Raw genomic sequence first — 17708 nt, forward strand, 5'->3', positions numbered from 1 at the left:
GTCAAGGGCTTTTAAATGCTGTCTATTATTTTCCTCCATATTATGACATAAAACAGCCAACACCCACACTAACACGAGCAGTATGTACAGCCATTACTCTGCAGTGAGCTCATGAGTTCACTGGAGACAAACTTCTCCTGGCATCAGCAGCGTAGCAGCAAGGGGAGCGATACCACCATGATTTAACCCCAGTCACCGTTTCTCCCTTGAGAAACTACATTTTCCCTATTAACTGGCATGTTCTCAGCCATGTTTAAATTCTCCAGGGCAAAGGGTGACAGACTCCCTCACTCCCGCTTTCTGACACGCTGAGGACAGCCTGTTTCTCTAGCAGCTGATAAGAGTACCTCTCTCAGCACTCCGCTGTCGGCAGTGGAGTGTTGAGCCTCTTACAAAACCTCCCTGGTGTCTGATAAAATGATAGCAGGACTATTCTTTGACATCAACACTTCTTTTTCATTTGGACAATTCACAGGAGCTGAGCTAAAATACCACAGTAAACTGACTTAAAAGACACTTAGACAATATCAAAACAATGTGCAGTACCCAGCTTTTCACTCTCATCAGTACTCAAACCAAACCCTCAAAACGCAACTGAATGATGTAACTTTATCAGTGACAGTGAACAGCACTCACTGCAGCTGCGCTCATCGGAGTTGTCCCCGCAGTCGTCGTCTCCGTCACACCTCCATCTCAGCGGGATGCAGCGGTGGTTGTCACAGCGGAAGTCTCCGCTAGGATCACATGTCAGTTCATCTGGGAAAGGAGCAGGTACATGAAACTGATCATCGTTTTAAACCTTTATGCTCGACTAAGTATATCTTTTCTCCTTGAACTGCCTAAGAATGTGCTTCTCTGTAACAATTTTTTCAACTTCAAGAGCACTTTAAGGTTTCCTGGACTGTAAACTGATTGAGGACTTGGCCTGCATGTAAATGCAATGTGTTTTACAAGAACATTAAGTAGAAAAGGACTTTTTTGACAGAGGACACAAAGATTAACACAAAAGAAAAATTTAGATGATCTGAAAAATAACAGTGGAAGGAGGGTGGATCAAAATACACTTTGTTGCCAGTTTATTAGGTCCATCTAGCTAAAACGAATGCAATCTAATACAACAGCCCTGCAGTAATGTTCAGTTAATGTTGAAACTCTTTTATAGTAGTGTTGATTCAACTTTCCGACCATTTTGAAAGCTGAAGTTTCTTGTGGTGTTTTTGAATAATACTATGTGAAACATGTTTCTAATATTTTGTCTACCCTAATGGCTTATAGATGCGGTGAACTAAATATTAGAAACACCTCTCAGTGTAACACAATACAGGTCAACAGCACCACAAACTGCAGCCTCCAAAATGACCGCAAAGTTGAATCAACATGTCTCTAAAACAGTTTCAACAAAACCGAACATTATGATCTCCATGAAGGTTGGATTTATTACAGGACTGTTGTATTAAACTGGTGTGCTTATTAAACTCTCCATTAGCTTTCTGTCTGTATATTAAACTTTGAATTTCACTCTTGAAATTGTTTTCTACATCCAGCAGTCAGAGATGAGAAAGATGATGATGCTCCAGTGGATAATTTTATCAATACGAGAAACAACAGCACAATATGACTGGAAATCTTTAGGCTTTTAAAGGTCCAGTGTGTAACATTTAGGAGGAGCTATTGGCAGAAATGGAATATAATACTTATAAGTATGTTTTCATTCGTGTATAATTACCTGGAAATAAGAATCGTGTTTTCATTATCTTAGAATAAGCCGTTTTTATCTACCGAGGTAGTGGGCCCCCTTCCACGGAGCCCGCCATGTTGAACCACCATGTTTCTACAGTAGCCCACAACGGACAAACCAAACACTGGCTAGACTGGGCCTTTGGCGTTTTCTGCAAGTTTTGTGGCCACTGTAGTTTCTTGGAACGGGAGGTTGAGGCGAGCGGTATTCAAATGGTTGCAATCTGCAATTTCACCACTAGATGCCACTCAATCCTACACACTGGACCTTTAAGTAATGATAAAAATGTCAGTTTGAAATAAAAGGCATCTTGTTTTTTAATTAAACTGCAATAGTCATAGAGGGAGGAGAGCAGCATGCCTAGGACAGATGGATGACCTCTATTCATGCTACTATGTCTCTGTAGAGGATAAGACTGCAGGAGATGAGAAGCACAGACGGGAGAGGAGTGGAGGAGAGCTGGTCTGAGCCGTCTCTACCACACAGTGCTGAGGGTCAAAGATAGCGCAGTGTTAGCTAGTCCTGCACTCCTAGCCCTCCACCTGGCCCATCTGCTACATTCTTACAGGAAGATTAGCACGGATCTCCCGTCCTGCGTGGGCATGGCACTAATGGAGTGAGGGCCTCCGATAAGAGACGGGAGGGCCGCGGCAAGTGTGTTTGGATCGTAGGAAAGTACAAAGAGACTTTTGTGAACCCTGCCCCCACGCAAGGACAGAGCAACAACACACACACACACACACAAATATATGTAAGTCCATACCACCGGACAGCTCATAAATCTGTGGTGCTCTCGGGGAGTGGCAAATGGTGGGGGAGGGTGAGTGGTGAGAGACTCTTCATCAGCACCTCCCACCACCTCACTGTGTAATGTTCCACACGAGGTGTTGGCTAATTGCCCCTCACTCACTCCTTGAACACATAATCTTGTTTCCATGCTGTACATTTTTTAATCTTCTGCGATCTCTAGAATCATCGTACTATCAGCAAAAAATGTGGCTCAACCTGGAAAGCTTTAACATAAGGTTTGACAGCACATTCAATCCTAATAACAAACAGTCTTCAAATCACTGCCATGATGTAAACAGGACCTCTCAGTTCTGTCTCAGGGATGGTTGTCGCAGACTCACCACAGCCCTGCTCATCACTGTTGTCTCTGCAGTCGTTGTGGCCGTTGCAAACAGACCACAGTGGCACACAGCGGTAGTTGGTCTTGCAGTCAAACTCTGTGTGGTTGTCACATCGATATGCCGGTCCCACTGTGAAGAAAACACCACGGTTGTCAAGTAAAGGAGACAAAGGTGCACTATTTTAAACATCAAAACACATGGGTATGTAATGCCAAAAGAAGTCAGACTTTAAAGGTTAGTTTAAGCTTGATGTGATGTGTGCTTTCATCCAAATCAAAGTTTCTACTGTAATACAACTCAGATTGGGATTGAGTCCTTGTACAATTAAAGAAATACCTATGAGTAGTGTAAAAAAGGAGAAACAAACTGTGTATTACTTACTGCACTCCTCTAACGGTTCATCAGAGTTATCACCACAATCATCATCAACATCACATTTCCAGCTCTGGGGGATGCAGCGTCCATTGCGGCACTTGAACTGTCCAGGGCGGCAGGTCCTGGTGGAGCAGTGGGAAGAGTCCTCATCAGACTGATCACCACAGTCGTCCTCACTGTCGCACTGCCATGACTCAGGAATACAGCGCTTATTTGCACACTGCCACTGGTGGTTTTCACACTGGTGTGTAGCTAGAGGGAAGACAAGTTAACAACAAGTTTTTACATGAAGTCATAAGAGACAGAGACATGTCACAAACAAATTGAAGTAAAAGCATTAAAAGTGAGCCTCAAAGAATACATCACATATTGGAGAAATTAATAATAGCTATTAAAATAAGTCAGCTACGAGAACGCAACCCACCACATAGTACAGCGTCTTCATCAGAGCCATCATGGCAGTCCTGGTTGCTGTTGCACAGGAAGTGCGGACTGGTGCAGTTTCCATCATTGCACTGAAACTGTCCGAGCCTGCAGTGGCGAGTCGGGCAGGTGGAGGGTTCATCTGAGCCATCTCTGCAGTCCCTCTGACCATCACATTTCCACCAGATAGGAATACATCTGTTGAAGTAGAGGTAGGGCCAAAAGCATGTTCTACATGTTTGCCAGAGCTTTACATTATGTGAAAAAAAATCCATGCGTTGACTAATGCAGCGCAGAGCACGCTAAATAAAACACATTCCAAAAAGGTTCTTTGACTCCTTTAACCATTCAAAACTCATTACATCACCTATATAACTACTTACAACTCTATGAATAGCTGCTAAAATGTAAGTGGACATAAAAAATAAATGCGGCATGTGTAGTATTCCACATCAATAAATCATTACTGCATTTAACTTTTACACACAAGTATAATTATATAAAAGAAGATTTGTAGCCTCTGCTAGCCCCACATTTTGTGCCAGCAGAAGATTTGGTGGATTATATTATGACACAAACAGCAGGGAGTGCTGTTTTTCCATTGTAAAGAGAGCAAACAGAGATTTACTGTATTTTTTACTATGGATGGAGTAGCCTATGTAAATGCTGCTTCCAGGATTTTTCAGAATAAAAACATACAAAGCAATGCCAGGATGAAAGCAGCACAAGCTTTTTTGTGATAGAAATGTGGTTTCAGTTTGAATTTTGATACTAACAAAACCCCTGGCATTAGATAACAACTACCAATCATATTAACAGTGGTTTAACAATAATTTGTTTATGGTAGTCCCACTAATGTATCAAAGTCACTTCAACAATGATATACTGATGTTTAAAATGCTGCACATCACATAAAAAGATCACAAGGAAAAGGGAATCTTGACAAACCGTTCATTGTTAGCACATCTGTACTGGGTGCTGGAGCACATGGGAAGGCATCGGGTCACACCTCCTATTTCAACAGTCAGGAAATGGTCGGGGCACTCACAGGTGTGTTCCCGCCCCCCATGACGGATCAGGCACAGGTGAGAGCAGCCTCCATTGTTTGCCGCACAAGGATTGTTTACTGTCAGAGGAAGAGCCGCAGTTGGTCAAACAATCTCAATTGAGCACAGCTGGGCAAATACAGGCCAAGTATTGTTCAGCTTGTGGTCAATACCTGTACTTAAATCAACTTAAGGTGGACATGTCGAGATAAGAAACAACTCACCAATGGGCTGTCTGTAAGGATGACATACATGGATGTCAAATGGTCTGTGAGTGGTGTTAACCAGGACCTGACGACCAGAGCCGTCATATTTGTTGCCTTTCTCCACTGTACGCGTGTTCCAGTCAGTCCAGTATACAGTGTCCTCGAACACAGTCAGGGCAAACGGGTGGGGCAAATCTCCATCATACACTGTATGTCTGTGTTGACCATCCAAGTCTGAGAATCTAACAAAAAATAAAAAGTCAAAGGGTTACAACTCTCACTGCATTTTCTGTAGGCAAAAACAGTGTGATCACCTCCTGACAAATGTACTTACTCGATGTAACTGAGATGAGCATCAGACCAGTAGAGCTTGTCATTAGTGTAGTCAATCGTGATCCCGTTGGGCCACTCTACCTTGGTGGTGATGATGGCTGCTTTGTTGGTTCCATCCATTCCAACACGACCTATAAAGGCTTTGCTTCCCCAGTCTGTCCAGTATACATATCTTACAGGGAGCCAAGAAAAGTACTTTAGATCATATGATATCTACATATATCTGAAGGAAAGAGAATCTATACTTCTTAACAAAATCTTGCAATCTCACAATTTTCTACTATTTATTGTCAGGCACCAAAATACCAAAGCAAATTCCTTGTATGTGTAAACCTACTTGGCAATAAAGCTGATTCTGATTCAAAAAAACATTATTACTAAAGATGACAGTAGCAATAACATGACAGTACATTTTGAACAGTTACCTTAACTAAAATTTTTATATATAGGGGTTCAAGCCCCAAAGGGGCTGAAACGCTATTGTGTTTGTGCTGTCTTATTATTATTTGTCTTAGGCTGCTGGAATGAGCTAGAAACACGAAACTTGGCCAAATAACTGGAAATGATGTGCATGTGCTTCCACAGAAATATGAGCCCGGCCACATGGTGGCACTGTAATTAAGGCCCAAAACTGCAATTTTGAACAGGCCACGCCAAGTCCGAATGACTTGAAATTTCTCACACACTTCCAGCTCAATGTGCTCTACAAAAAAGCCAATGTGCATGGCATTACACAAATCAGACTATGAATGAGAAATTGTTTGTTTTCTTCATTCTATTTGTGAAAATGCAAAAAAGATTTCACTGCTTTTGTCACATCTTGGCCACATTTAACCAGGTCCAGAACAGTCTGTATTGGCTTGAACCCCGAAATTGCCACACAGCTATATTATGAATAAAACTTATTAATCAAAAACAAATAAAAAAGTGATTTGGTACCAATTATAGGTAACATTCAATTGATACATTTCCAGATAATTAATTCCAATGAACTGCTAGTGTAACTTGGAGAGTCTTTTAGTCAATGCACAGCAGGTCAATTGAATATGCAAAAAATATTAAATTTGTCTACAGGCATTCAAACAGTTTCCAATAATAATGAATAATGGATTAATATTTATTTGGATTTAAATTGAGCTCATAAACTTAACTCCTAACTAAAAAAACTGTCTCAAAACTTCTGTTATGTCTCTATTTCCCTATAATTAGCACCAAATTACATAATTCTTTCAGGAAAGTCCCCAGGAAATTACAGTCACATAAAATAAAACGTTACCTATAACATTTAACTATACTAAAACTGAAGTAAGACAAAGAAAGATCAAATATGCATAATAATTCTGCATATAAAACATTAATTTCTGCAATTTACTGCACTGCAGTTTCTTTTAGATTATCTACTATCATATATGCTGATACCAATATATTGTGATAAGCCAATATTGGCGACAATAGCAGCCCAGCCAATAGTATTGGTCCTAACGATATATCAATCAGGCTCTATCCTCCTTGCCCCCAACTCACCCATATTTGGGATGCAACACAATGGCTCTGGGGTTTTCAAAGCAGTAGGTGTTATTGGCATCGACACAGTGTTCAGTCAGTTTCTTCACAAATCGACCATCCAGTTCAGACACTTTGAGACAATCCAAGAAGCTATCCACCCAGTAGAGTTTCCTGGCTATCCAGTCAACTGCAAGGCCCTCCCCATGCAGTACTCCACTGACCACCACCTCTCTGTTACTGCCATTGAAGGACATCCTCTCAATCACTCTGCGGCTCACATCTATCCAATACAGACGCTTGTCGACACGATCAAAGTCCATGGCCACCACACTGGTCAGGCCCTGCAGGATCAAAGAGTAGGCCTGCCCGTCTGTTGACAGGTTCCTAAGGTAATAGCGGTTGCTGAAGATGAGGTAGGGTGAGATGTTGCTGTTCTGACGGCAGCTGTGGCCGTCCGGCTCTCGGAGGAATCCTGGGGCACACTTACACATGTAGGAGCCAACAGTGTTCTCACAGACCTGGCTGCACACGCTCGGTGTCTCTGCACAATCATTGATATCGTCGCACGTTTTGCTGTCAGACATGAGGCGGTAGCCGGGGCGACAGGTGCAGATGAAGCTGGTGGGTGTGTCGGTGCAATTGTGATCACAGTGATGGATGGATGGGTCTGTGCATTCATTGACACCTACAGTCAAAGAAACACAATATCAACAAAGTTATTAATGTCATCAGCAAACACTTTTATCCTGTCAGACCAATTTATTCACAGAGTAAGAAAACAAAGATGATAAGCTGTATTATTTGTGTTCTTGTATGTATTCATTTAACAATTTATTTATTATATTTTTTGTCTTTTCAGATCAAATAACCTTTTGATCTACACTGTGGCTCATCATTCTTACCTTAACTATAAATATGAGATGCTCCGACATAATCAAAATCACAATGTATTAATTTGGATCCAAACCCAATTCTGTGTAGTGAGAAAGATATATGCTGTATCTACAGACGACATAGAATCTTCTTGGTCATTTGCTATACATTATCTAACTGCAGCATTTGTATTAGCCAATTATTATTAATACTGCAGAAAGCACAATTGTCCTATAATTTTGTTGTTGTCCAAATTGTCATCCATTGTCATTTCTTGATGGCAATTTGTGGTTATATTTCTCTGTCTTTCTTCACACTGCCTCCAGCACTTGTTTGACATCTCCCATAGAGAGAGCATGCATCAGCTGGAGAAACCCAACAGGAGACAAACACTGAAGAAACTGAAAGTTTAAAAGGATATTATTCATGGCACAATTTCTTAAACAATTCTGAAAATCTCTTCACACTCACCGCATCCCTTTTCATCGCTGTTGTCAGAGCAGTCGTCGTTCCTGTCGCACACCTGGCTCAGGGGGATACAGTGTCCATTGTCACATCTGAATTCTCCAGGGGGGCAGGTGGGTGCTGGAGTGCGGCACATGTGCTCCAGCTCATCAGACTCGTCCCCACAGTCATTGTCGCCATCGCAGACAAAGTCATGGGACACGCAGCGGCCGTTCTGGCAGGTAAACTGGTGTTGCTGGCACGGCTGGTAGGTGCAGCCCTGCTCGTCGCTGCTGTCCCCGCAGTCATTCCGTCGATCACACCTGATTTCAAAAGACAAGCCAAAAAAGATGAACTCACATTGCCAGACAGACTCATTACAAATGTAATTTATGATATTTTAAAGTTAATTTTTCTAACCTGTAGGAGCCGCGTATGCAGAGGCCATTGCTACAGGTGAACTCATTGATGCCACAGGATCTGCGTGTGCAGTTTTGATGTTCATCTAATGCATCTGCACAGTCTGCGTCTCCATCACACACCCAGTCACGTGGGATACATTTCCGCTGAGGTGGTTGGTTGTTCACACAGGTGAACTCTGCACTTGAACATGTGCGATTGGCTGGAAAAAACAAAAACAGAATCAGGCATTTACAAGAAGTTAAATAATGATGGTGATGACCAATGTCAACCTGCATTGTTGGCAATCCAAACATTCCAAACTGTATTTCAAAACATGCAGCTGTGACTTCAAATTCTATATCCATCTAATGTGATTGATCCACATTGTTTGAAGTGGGTCTCCTACAGAGGCTCAGGCAGCGTTGAAGTCTTTAGCTTCAGGCATCTTATTGTTGGAGCACCGATTGGTGAGACATAAGAGACTTGATCCACCCTGAGCCAGGAAGCCAGAGAAAGGAGACATGCACAAAGTAACGAGTGAGGCAGGAGAAATCAGGAATGTCAGCTCTTTGGAATAGAGACCTTCTACAGGAGACTAAGATGCAGGGCACTGACTGCCAGTGTCTCCCACACAACACTCCCCCAATGGTGTGTATCCTAATCCATCAGTGTCCTGAATAACGAGAGGATGAGGGAAGCAGGAAGGGAAAAGTAGAGAAGTAATGGGGAACAAGAGGATTGGCTACAAGGGGAGGAGACGAAGAAGTGGGAAGATGCAGAAAAGGATGAAGAAGAGGACAAAAAGGAAGAAGTAGTGGAAAGAGAGAAAGCATAAGAGGTAATGAAAGGACGCATACCACAATTATGCCTCTGGTCTTCGTCACTCATGTCTCCACAGTCATTGTCCCCATCACAGATCCAGGATGAGGCAATGCACCTGCCATCATCACAGCGAAACTGATCTGTGTTGCAGGTTCTGACCAGTGTGGCTGCAGAGACAAATCATATAACATTGAACTGTAGATAACACAGCACAGTACTGTGTTTGAATATATTCTGCCACAACTTTAATATCTTTTGTAACAACTTTTTTCCTTTTTGTGATTGCCGATTATCTCAGGTACTTCCCCCACTGCTTTTCTACTAATAAGCAAGGCACAATACAACACTGGCAAAGCTTTCAAAATAGTCATGGCAACTCCACATTCCCATGCATGGTGAGCTATCTAAACAAAAGCCAAAGTGAGGCTCTGTAACCCCTGGTGGACAAAGGGAGGGGGAGGTGCTGTTTGTCAGAGGACACTGAGGGGCGTCACCACAGAGGAATGCAGCACACAATAGGAGGCCTGACTGACCACATCGTCAACAAAGAAATACACCACTGACTCGCACTCTCCGCTACATCACTCACAGCACACTCTCACACCAGCACACAGATGCAGATTGGCGGCCAGACACAAACACAATAACTGAGCAGCTGATAATGGGGCGGGGGCAGACACACAAAGCCAATAGGCCCGTTTTGGGGGTGAGAGAGTTGTGCGACACTCACTGCAGGAGAGGGGTTCATCAGAGCCGTCAGCGCAGTCAGTCCCTCCATCACAGTACCAGTGGGCGGGGATGCAGCGACCGCTAGAGCAACGGAACTCACTCTGGGAGCATGTGGATGCCGCTATGTGGAAGATGTAGAAAGGCATGAAATCACTTGGAGGATTTTGGGAATCTTAACATGCAGATAAGGGGGTGGGATAAACATTGATCTGTTTCTGACTCTTTTATATCCTCTTTCTCATAACTTTAGATAGATTCAAATCCTGTTTTACCCAGATTGAGCAGACTAAAGATCCGTCATTTGCAACATATCATACTCATTTTCTGGTTACAGACTACTGTGGCTTAAATCCACACGCAGGAAACAAGTGGTATTTATAATTATTAAATCGAAATGTGACAAGAAAAAAAAAGTTGCTTTTTTTTTGGTTTGTATCACAATAACAGCAGTTTGTGCCAGTGTTTTTCATTTTTAACTGACTGTTTCACTAACTGTTTGCCTGTAAAATCATCTGGGATCCTCTGGTGATTGTGAGGGGCTGTATGATCAATGCTATTTCCTTGAACCTATAGGGCTGTGTCCAAAATCACTCCCCATTTCCTACCTAGTGCACTATATTTACTTTAAGCTATTTTATTGTTGCGTGTTGAGTGAAATCTCAGTGTGAATTGTATGGACTATGCAGTGCCCTCAAAAATTTACACAATGGAAGGGAAAAATGTCCAATGTAAACTATTTAGTGTTTATTATGTAGGGAATAGTGAATGACTAAAGGAGGGAGTGATTTTGGCACGGCCTAAGTGACAAGACAAGCTTTTTTGTTGCAGCTATATTTTGACTTGTCATAGCAGGAAAAGCACAGGTGTCATTAATAATATTTATGATAGCTCCATCCCATTTAAGTGTCCCAGTATGCTATGCCAGTGAGCCAGCATTCACAACACCAGGACCCTGGAACTGGTACAACTAAATAGAATGCAGCCATAATGAATGTGATTAATAACAACTGTACCTTTTCTGAAAGGATAAAATGTCTGTCGTGAAAAAGGCATATTCAGGCTATACATACATGAGATAAGCTGTACAATTAATATAACGATAGAAAATATTAATTAGCAACTGAAACTGAAAAAAACATTACCTAAAACAGCTGCTGAACTCACCACAGTGTGTAGGGCTCTCGTCGCTCATATCCCCACAGTCGTTGTCTCCATCACACAGGTATGAACGTGGGATGCAGATGTTGGTAGACTGACATTTTGTGTGCTCTGGCTGGCAGGTTCTCTCCGCTGAGATAATCAGAAATTAAAACATATTTACTATAAGTAATAACCACTTTGATTTGAACATATACCTCTGTTTGATTTCTGTGGCAAACTTAGGATACTCACGGCAGTTCTGTTCATCAGAGGTGCCGTTGTCGTAGCAGTTGTTGATGCCATTGCAAACATAGTCCTTTGCAATACAGCGGCCATTGTTGCAGGTGAACTCTGTGTTGGGGTCACATGGTCTAAATAGACAGCCCACCTCATCACTATTGTCTCCGCAGTCATCATAGTGGTCACAGCGGTAGTGATAGGGCACACATCGGCCATTGCCACATGTAAACACTGTAGGCTCACAGGTGTGGAAGGCTGCCAATCAGAATCAAGAAAAGGTCAGAGCTCTGGCCAATAAAGAGTGGGGTCAGGAGAAAGGGGGCTGACATACAAATGCAGTGGAAGCTCATTTTACCTGACAAGGCAATAAATGACGACAGCAACTGTGGGACTGCATGCAAAGATATAAGCACATTGATTCATTTGTTAGTGTTGATTTGTTTTAATACTTAGGGATTAGGTGCATGTTAATGGAAATTTAATCATGAAGTGCAAGCATACACACCAACATAGTTGAAGTCAGGTTTAGGTCCTAAGAAAGAAATTTGTTAAAGAAAAAAATAGAACTTGTTAGTATCAGTGATGATAAAGAGAAGAGAGGAGAGTTCTAATTCGCTCATGCAGGAGGAGTAAGGGCTCTATGAGGACTAGGGCTGCACAATTAATCAAAATATTAAATTACTTAAATATAAGTGCAATATCCAAATCACAGAGGCTGCAATTTTTTGATAAAGGTAAAATGTGTGACAAAACAGCATTATAATGAAGTACTGTAGCGCTGCAGAGATGCCCCGGCCTACAAATCTTGTTCTCCAGATGTAAGAAAACATGCTTGTTTGGTACAGACCCCAACAAATGTCACATCATCATGATATTAATAGTGTTTTTAGAGAAAATGAAAGGAGGAAGAAATGCAAATAAGGAACAAAATTAATTCAAGCTCTTTTAAGAACACCCTACCACAGACTCTCTCCAACTCATCGCTGCCATCTCCACAGTCATTGTCATTGTCACATTTCCATTGGGCACGGATACAGCGGCCATTCATACAAGTAAACTGGCCTTGTTGGCAGCGAGTCCCATTATCAGGGATACAGTGCTTGTTGTCAGCCAGGTACCAGCGGCCCTCTGATGGACACTGACACTCAGCTCCATTTGGTCCTAACAAGATAAAATTGCAGTTTATGCAATTAGTGGGGGTTTTCAATTTCAATTGCACTAAAAGAACCTTATGCTGAAAAACAAAGTGACAGTATGAAACTGCTTGTACCTAGTGTACAGATGTGGCTGCAGCCTCCATTAAACTGCTGGCAGGGACTATCACACTGCTGCTGCTTCCTGCTGGCCAGAACATGTATGTCCATTGGCCGAGATGGAAGGTTCTGAATCATGGTCCTCTGGTCAGAACCGTCGTGCTTGTTGGCCCGATAGATGCTGCGTGTGTTCCAGTCAGTCCAATAGATGAACTGGCCAAACATGGTCATAGCAAAGGGGTAGATGGCTGTGCTGACGATGATCTCCCGATTGGACCCCGTGAGAGAGGATCGCTCAATCTTCTGTCTGATGGCAGAGCAAAATAATGATAATAGCAGTAGCTTGACAATATAATAGACAAAATTGAGTATATATTTCAACAGTGGAATTTTTCAGATCTTACAGGCTGGCGTCTGCCCAATAGAGTCTCTCTTCTTCATAGTCCAGGGTCAGTCCATTGGGCCACACAAGACTGCTGTTCACAATCTCTGTTCTGAAGTTTCCACCTAAGGTGGCACGTTCAATCTTTGCATGGGTTCCCCAGTCCGTCCAGTACATGTATCTACGGAACAAGGAAGGATTCATTTTTTAATCTCAGTTTACATTAATCTAAAGAACAAAGAGAGTATGTGTTGTGTTAGCCTTACCCCCTACAGGGATCCAACATGATAGCCCTTGGTCTGGAAACATGGGCAATAATAGTCCTTTGAGAGCCATCCACAGACATGGAGCTGATGCTCTGGTTGACATAGTCACTGTAGTAAATTCTTCTGTTTATCCAGTCATAAGCAATCCCATCAGGAGCCCCTAGATCTGTCCAAAGACAGGGACCAAAGCAACATCAGCAATGTCACTAGTATCAATTCCTACATCCATAAAAAACCTCCAGGAGGAACAAATAAATAAGTGTATGTTGTAGTAAGTGCAAAACCTACCTGAGGACACCACTACAGGAGCTGTGGTGGGAGAGGATAGGCTGATGTAGCTGATCTTGCTTGCTCCTGCGCCTGAACTCTGTGTGAAGTAGATCCTCCTGTCTGTGAGGTCAAAATCCAGTGCCACTGAGGTACGTGGCACATTGACCACAGGGAAGGGCAATGCATGGTCCTCAGGGTCGAGGCGCAGGCTGCGCACGGTGCTCTCAGTCGTGAAAATTAGATAATCATCCCTTGACACCACACAGCTTTCGCTATCTGCTGCAAGATTTCCAAAAGCGCAGCTGCATTTTTTGTTCTGGTTACCTGTGCCAGAACCTGGGAGGGCAAAGCAGAAGTGGGCACATCCTCCATTAGCCTCTATGCAGGGGTTGTAGTTAAGCTCCTGGGCAGTGGTAGGCTGGGTACGCTGGTCAAAGATGGTAACGTCCCTCAGCATGTTGATGTTGTCTCTAATGACAGCAGGCTGCTCTGTGCTGCCAGGCTGTTTGCTTGCTTGGAACACCTTCTTGAGGTTTCTGTCCACCCAAATGATACTACTTTCAAACACTGAGATTCCATAAGGAGTTGGGTAGCGACTGCCATACCTGACTATCTCTGTCTCCCCTCCTTGAGGACTGACTCGGGCAATCATATCCAGGGAGTCATCTACCCAGTAGACGTAGCCAGTTTGCCAGTCCAGAGCGAGACCTCGTGGAGTAATAATCCCTGATGATACTAAAATTGTGCGGTTGGTTCCGTCCAAGAGTGCTCGCTCAATTTTAGGGTTCTGACCATAATCAGCCCAGAACAAGTATCTGTTCCTTGGGTCCACCACAATGTGACGTGGCATGTCCACCTGGGTCTTCAGCAGCACCCTGCGGAAAGTGGTGTTCAGGCGGAGCACCTCCACATATGTCTCAGTTAGGAAGGCGTTGGTGAAATACAGGTTCCCTGAGGACAGAATCCAGTAAGCTCAGTGTTTAAAGTGGCATCATATATTTCTAAGTCATGAGAGCATGAGGTCATCAATCACAAACTAATAACTATGATAGGTCACAATTAAAGTAGAAATTACTAGCCGACATCATGATGATGTTCTCAATACACAATAGATTTTCTGTTATGCCTTCAGCTATAGTGATGCAATTATAAATGAGTAACAAGCAAACATATTTTCCTGCCTGCAGCTGTGTCTGTTTTCATCTGTCACCTGTGTGAGACTGATCTCCCTGCTCTGTGAGTCCAGCACTGTGATAAAGCTTCTTAACTTTGACGCTACCAGGCAGTCTGCTGCCGGGGGCCTGTGTCATACGGCAAGATCAAATTAGTCAGGCTCTCTTTTGGTTTCCTGGTTTACCTCAACAGATTACAAAACAGATTAAGAGCAGTGCATTTATTCAGATAAAATGAAACTCTTTATCACTGTGCGAAAATTAGGTTGTTGCAGACACAAAAGTAATATAAGACAGCAAGGTAAAAGATATTGAATATAAGCACAACATTATGGAAATTACTTAATCATGTAAATATTATTTACTGCAGGCTATAGACACTTGCCAGCATTTTCAACATGTTAAATAGCCTACAATGACAATGAGAAATCAATTAATTGATGATGTGATTCATGCTCTTATGCCTTGTGATGAACAAGTTATTATAATGACTGAATTTACCAACACAGAGCATCTAACAGTTAGAAGTAACACTGTTTCTGCTGCCAAAGTTAGAGATGAAAACAACAGACAGTTTAACTGTCTACAATATATTCTACAATATAAGGGTAAGATGCTTTGATGGTGGTGAGCTTAATCTACATCAATTTCAGAACCAACACCTACATAACAAGTGACTGAGATCCTCTTTTACCTGCATATAAAGTGTTATGTAAGTGTTGTGGAAGTACTTCACATGAATGGATGTATAACAAAGATCCTAAAATAACACTTTAGTTTACTGTAGTGACTTAATTGCACACTACTTACAGTATGTGGTTAAACAAAACTGTCATAGAATTTCTTATGTTAAATGTGTAAGAGCCACATCTGTTAGTAATTTCCCCTAGGCTCCATATATAGAGATATGGTCAACAGACAAGAGACAGAAACATGGCTATAGTCACTTAGGAGTCACTTACAATACTAAAAAGGAACTGTCCTGTGTATGTTCTCTGCCAAAGTTCAATATACTATTTCCTGCCTCTGTCGATTCAGGCTAGGGAGGAAAACATCTCGCTTACAGGCAGAGCCGTTACTTAGGCAACCCCGAAGTCACTGATAGCAGCTCTTGCCTCTTTGCTGAGGAATGCACTACAGATGTCCTGTTAATTCAAGCATGACCGTAGGTGAAATAACTGTTTATTCTCCAATAGGAGAAGCACACATGTTTAGGCTAAAGGTTCCTAACCTTGTAAAGGAAACATGGTAGACACTATATGGCCAATAAGGGGAGAAATAATATGGAACAGGAAGAGATCTTCAGACTTGGTTTCGGCACTGCACTGGGTTTCACTTTGTACTGCTGATATCACTGTTTCCTCGGTCGAGCCTCATTAAACATTGCTGTGTCCAGAGTCTCCTAAAGTTCATCTGAGTAGACCAGCTCACATCAATTTTTCCATCACAAAAACAAGAGTGAAGCTGGTACCTGCAGCCCAGTCCACAGCAATGCCTCGTATCCCATTGCGTCCTATTCCAGATGTTACTATACTACGTAATCCTGAGCCATCTGGCTTGATCCGTCTGACCCCATTCTGTGTCGCCACAGTGCTGCTGAAGTCACACCAGTAGATGAAACCAGAAGCCATGTGTACATCAACATGTAAAGCATTACGGCCTGCAGGAGGAAAACCCAGTCATTAGAGGCCATTACTGTTAATTCAAACACAATAACCATGAACATTTGATATTCAGTTGCTCTGTTAGTCAGTTATTCAGTATATTATTCCACCTAAACAAATTTTTTCATTGTTGGACTTGAATTTACTCAATATTTTAGAACCTTTATCAAATCAATTTATCCTATTCAACATACAGTAGTAGGTAATATATGAGAATCACCGACCTCTCCCAGCCACAGGCACCATGGCCTCTGAGTGGTCTGCCCCTTCCAGACTGAAGCCTTTGATAGCAGACAGAGTTGAGATGACAACATAGGACTGGTAGGGAGCGCAGGTCCTGTTGTCAGCATTTAGTTTAAAACCTGTGGCACATGCACAGGTAAACAGACCCTGTGTCCGAGGCAGGCAGAGCTGCTCACACACTCCCATATTGTTGGTGCAGCCATTGGATGTACCAGCAGAGGCTGAGTTTATAAAGAGAATAAAGTAAGACAAACACAAGAAAAAGCAACAACAAGCCAAAAACAGACAACAGAGAATGAGGATGATGATGTCTCCTTGTGTTACTCACTCTCTCGATGATGCACTTTCAGAACTCTGAGTCCAGAAACGTTGTCTCGCAGCACAACCCTGTTGGCTCCTGTGGACTTGTCCACACGCTCTATGACCTCAAAGTTGCGGTCAGTGAAGTAGAGGTAGTTTTGATAGACAGCCACACCCCAGGGGTGAGACAGGCCTGTCACTATGGTGATGCGGTTACTCCCATCTGGATCGCCACGCTCAATCTGTGCAGATTGCCAGACAGGCAGTCAAACGTGGTATGTTAATTTTGTACAATTACTAAGATTAACATTAGGTTGCATATCCTATTACGTTTGTCAGAACCTTATAGAATGAACAAATAGCGATCCTTGAGAGTTAAGAGAGTGAAGACCCACCATGCCAGTGCTTGTAACAGCCCAGTATAGCTTGTTCTCTTGGATGTCCACAGTGAGGAACTCAATGTGATCTAGGTTGTTGGTGAACAAGGTGACAGGGTTTAAGCCATCCATGTCTGCAGATGCCACCTTGGCAGGGATGCCGCTCTCTGTTCCCTGGTCTGTCCAGTACAGTTTGCTTAGAGGATGTTCAAGAATAGAGGTTAGTGTTTGTGTCTCTGACATTTACAATTTAGTCATGGATCTCTATGCTTATTGCTTTTTAATAGTCGTATATAGTCTTTTATAATCCAAAATATAAACTTTTCAGGAACATCAGCCTTGCATTTAGTTAAATGACAAGACATTTTCTGAGT

At 42.5% G+C, this 17708-nt stretch overlaps 1 protein-coding gene across 5 annotated transcripts in view; it reads right to left on the reverse strand.

Moving 5' to 3' along the window:
• lrp2a (low density lipoprotein receptor-related protein 2a) overlaps nt 1–17708 on the reverse strand; it is a 50583-nt gene that overhangs the window by 8652 nt on the left and 24223 nt on the right. For 3 of the 5 annotated variants that reach the window (XR_006380088.1, XM_044216208.1, XM_044216207.1), the window contains 25 exons: nt 17353–17530; nt 16986–17199; nt 16639–16878; nt 16222–16410; nt 13597–14529; nt 13309–13474; nt 13065–13223; nt 12678–12967; nt 12368–12568; nt 11913–11939; nt 11763–11798; nt 11420–11662; nt 11192–11317; nt 10029–10148; nt 9334–9465; nt 8495–8696; nt 8102–8397; nt 6776–7442; nt 5253–5423; nt 4937–5160; nt 4615–4792; nt 3668–3864; nt 3250–3495; nt 2869–2997; nt 637–756 (listed from right to left, as the gene is read on the reverse strand). Coding sequence is in view for 4 of the 5 variants with exons in the window: in XM_044216208.1 (XP_044072143.1) it covers nt 637–756; nt 2869–2997; nt 3250–3495; nt 3668–3864; nt 4615–4792; nt 4937–5160; nt 5253–5423; nt 6776–7442; nt 8102–8397; nt 8495–8696; nt 9334–9465; nt 10029–10148; nt 11192–11317; nt 11420–11662; nt 11763–11798; nt 11913–11939; nt 12368–12568; nt 12678–12967; nt 13065–13223; nt 13309–13474; nt 13597–14529; nt 16222–16410; nt 16639–16878; nt 16986–17199; nt 17353–17530 (5684 nt within the window). In the remaining variant the exon portion in view is untranslated. The remainder of the gene's footprint in view (nt 1–636; nt 757–2868; nt 2998–3249; nt 3496–3667; nt 3865–4614; nt 4793–4936; nt 5161–5252; nt 5424–6775; nt 7443–8101; nt 8398–8494; nt 8697–9333; nt 9466–10028; nt 10149–11191; nt 11318–11419; nt 11663–11762; nt 11799–11912; nt 11940–12367; nt 12569–12677; nt 12968–13064; nt 13224–13308; nt 13475–13596; nt 14530–16221; nt 16411–16638; nt 16879–16985; nt 17200–17352; nt 17531–17708) is intronic. The other 2 variants (XM_044216210.1, XM_044216209.1) reach the window with 1 other exon arrangement.

This window comes from Siniperca chuatsi, linkage group LG12, assembly GCF_020085105.1.
Source record: "Siniperca chuatsi isolate FFG_IHB_CAS linkage group LG12, ASM2008510v1, whole genome shotgun sequence".
In the NCBI taxonomy this organism is placed as follows: Eukaryota; Metazoa; Chordata; class Actinopteri; order Centrarchiformes; family Sinipercidae; genus Siniperca; species Siniperca chuatsi.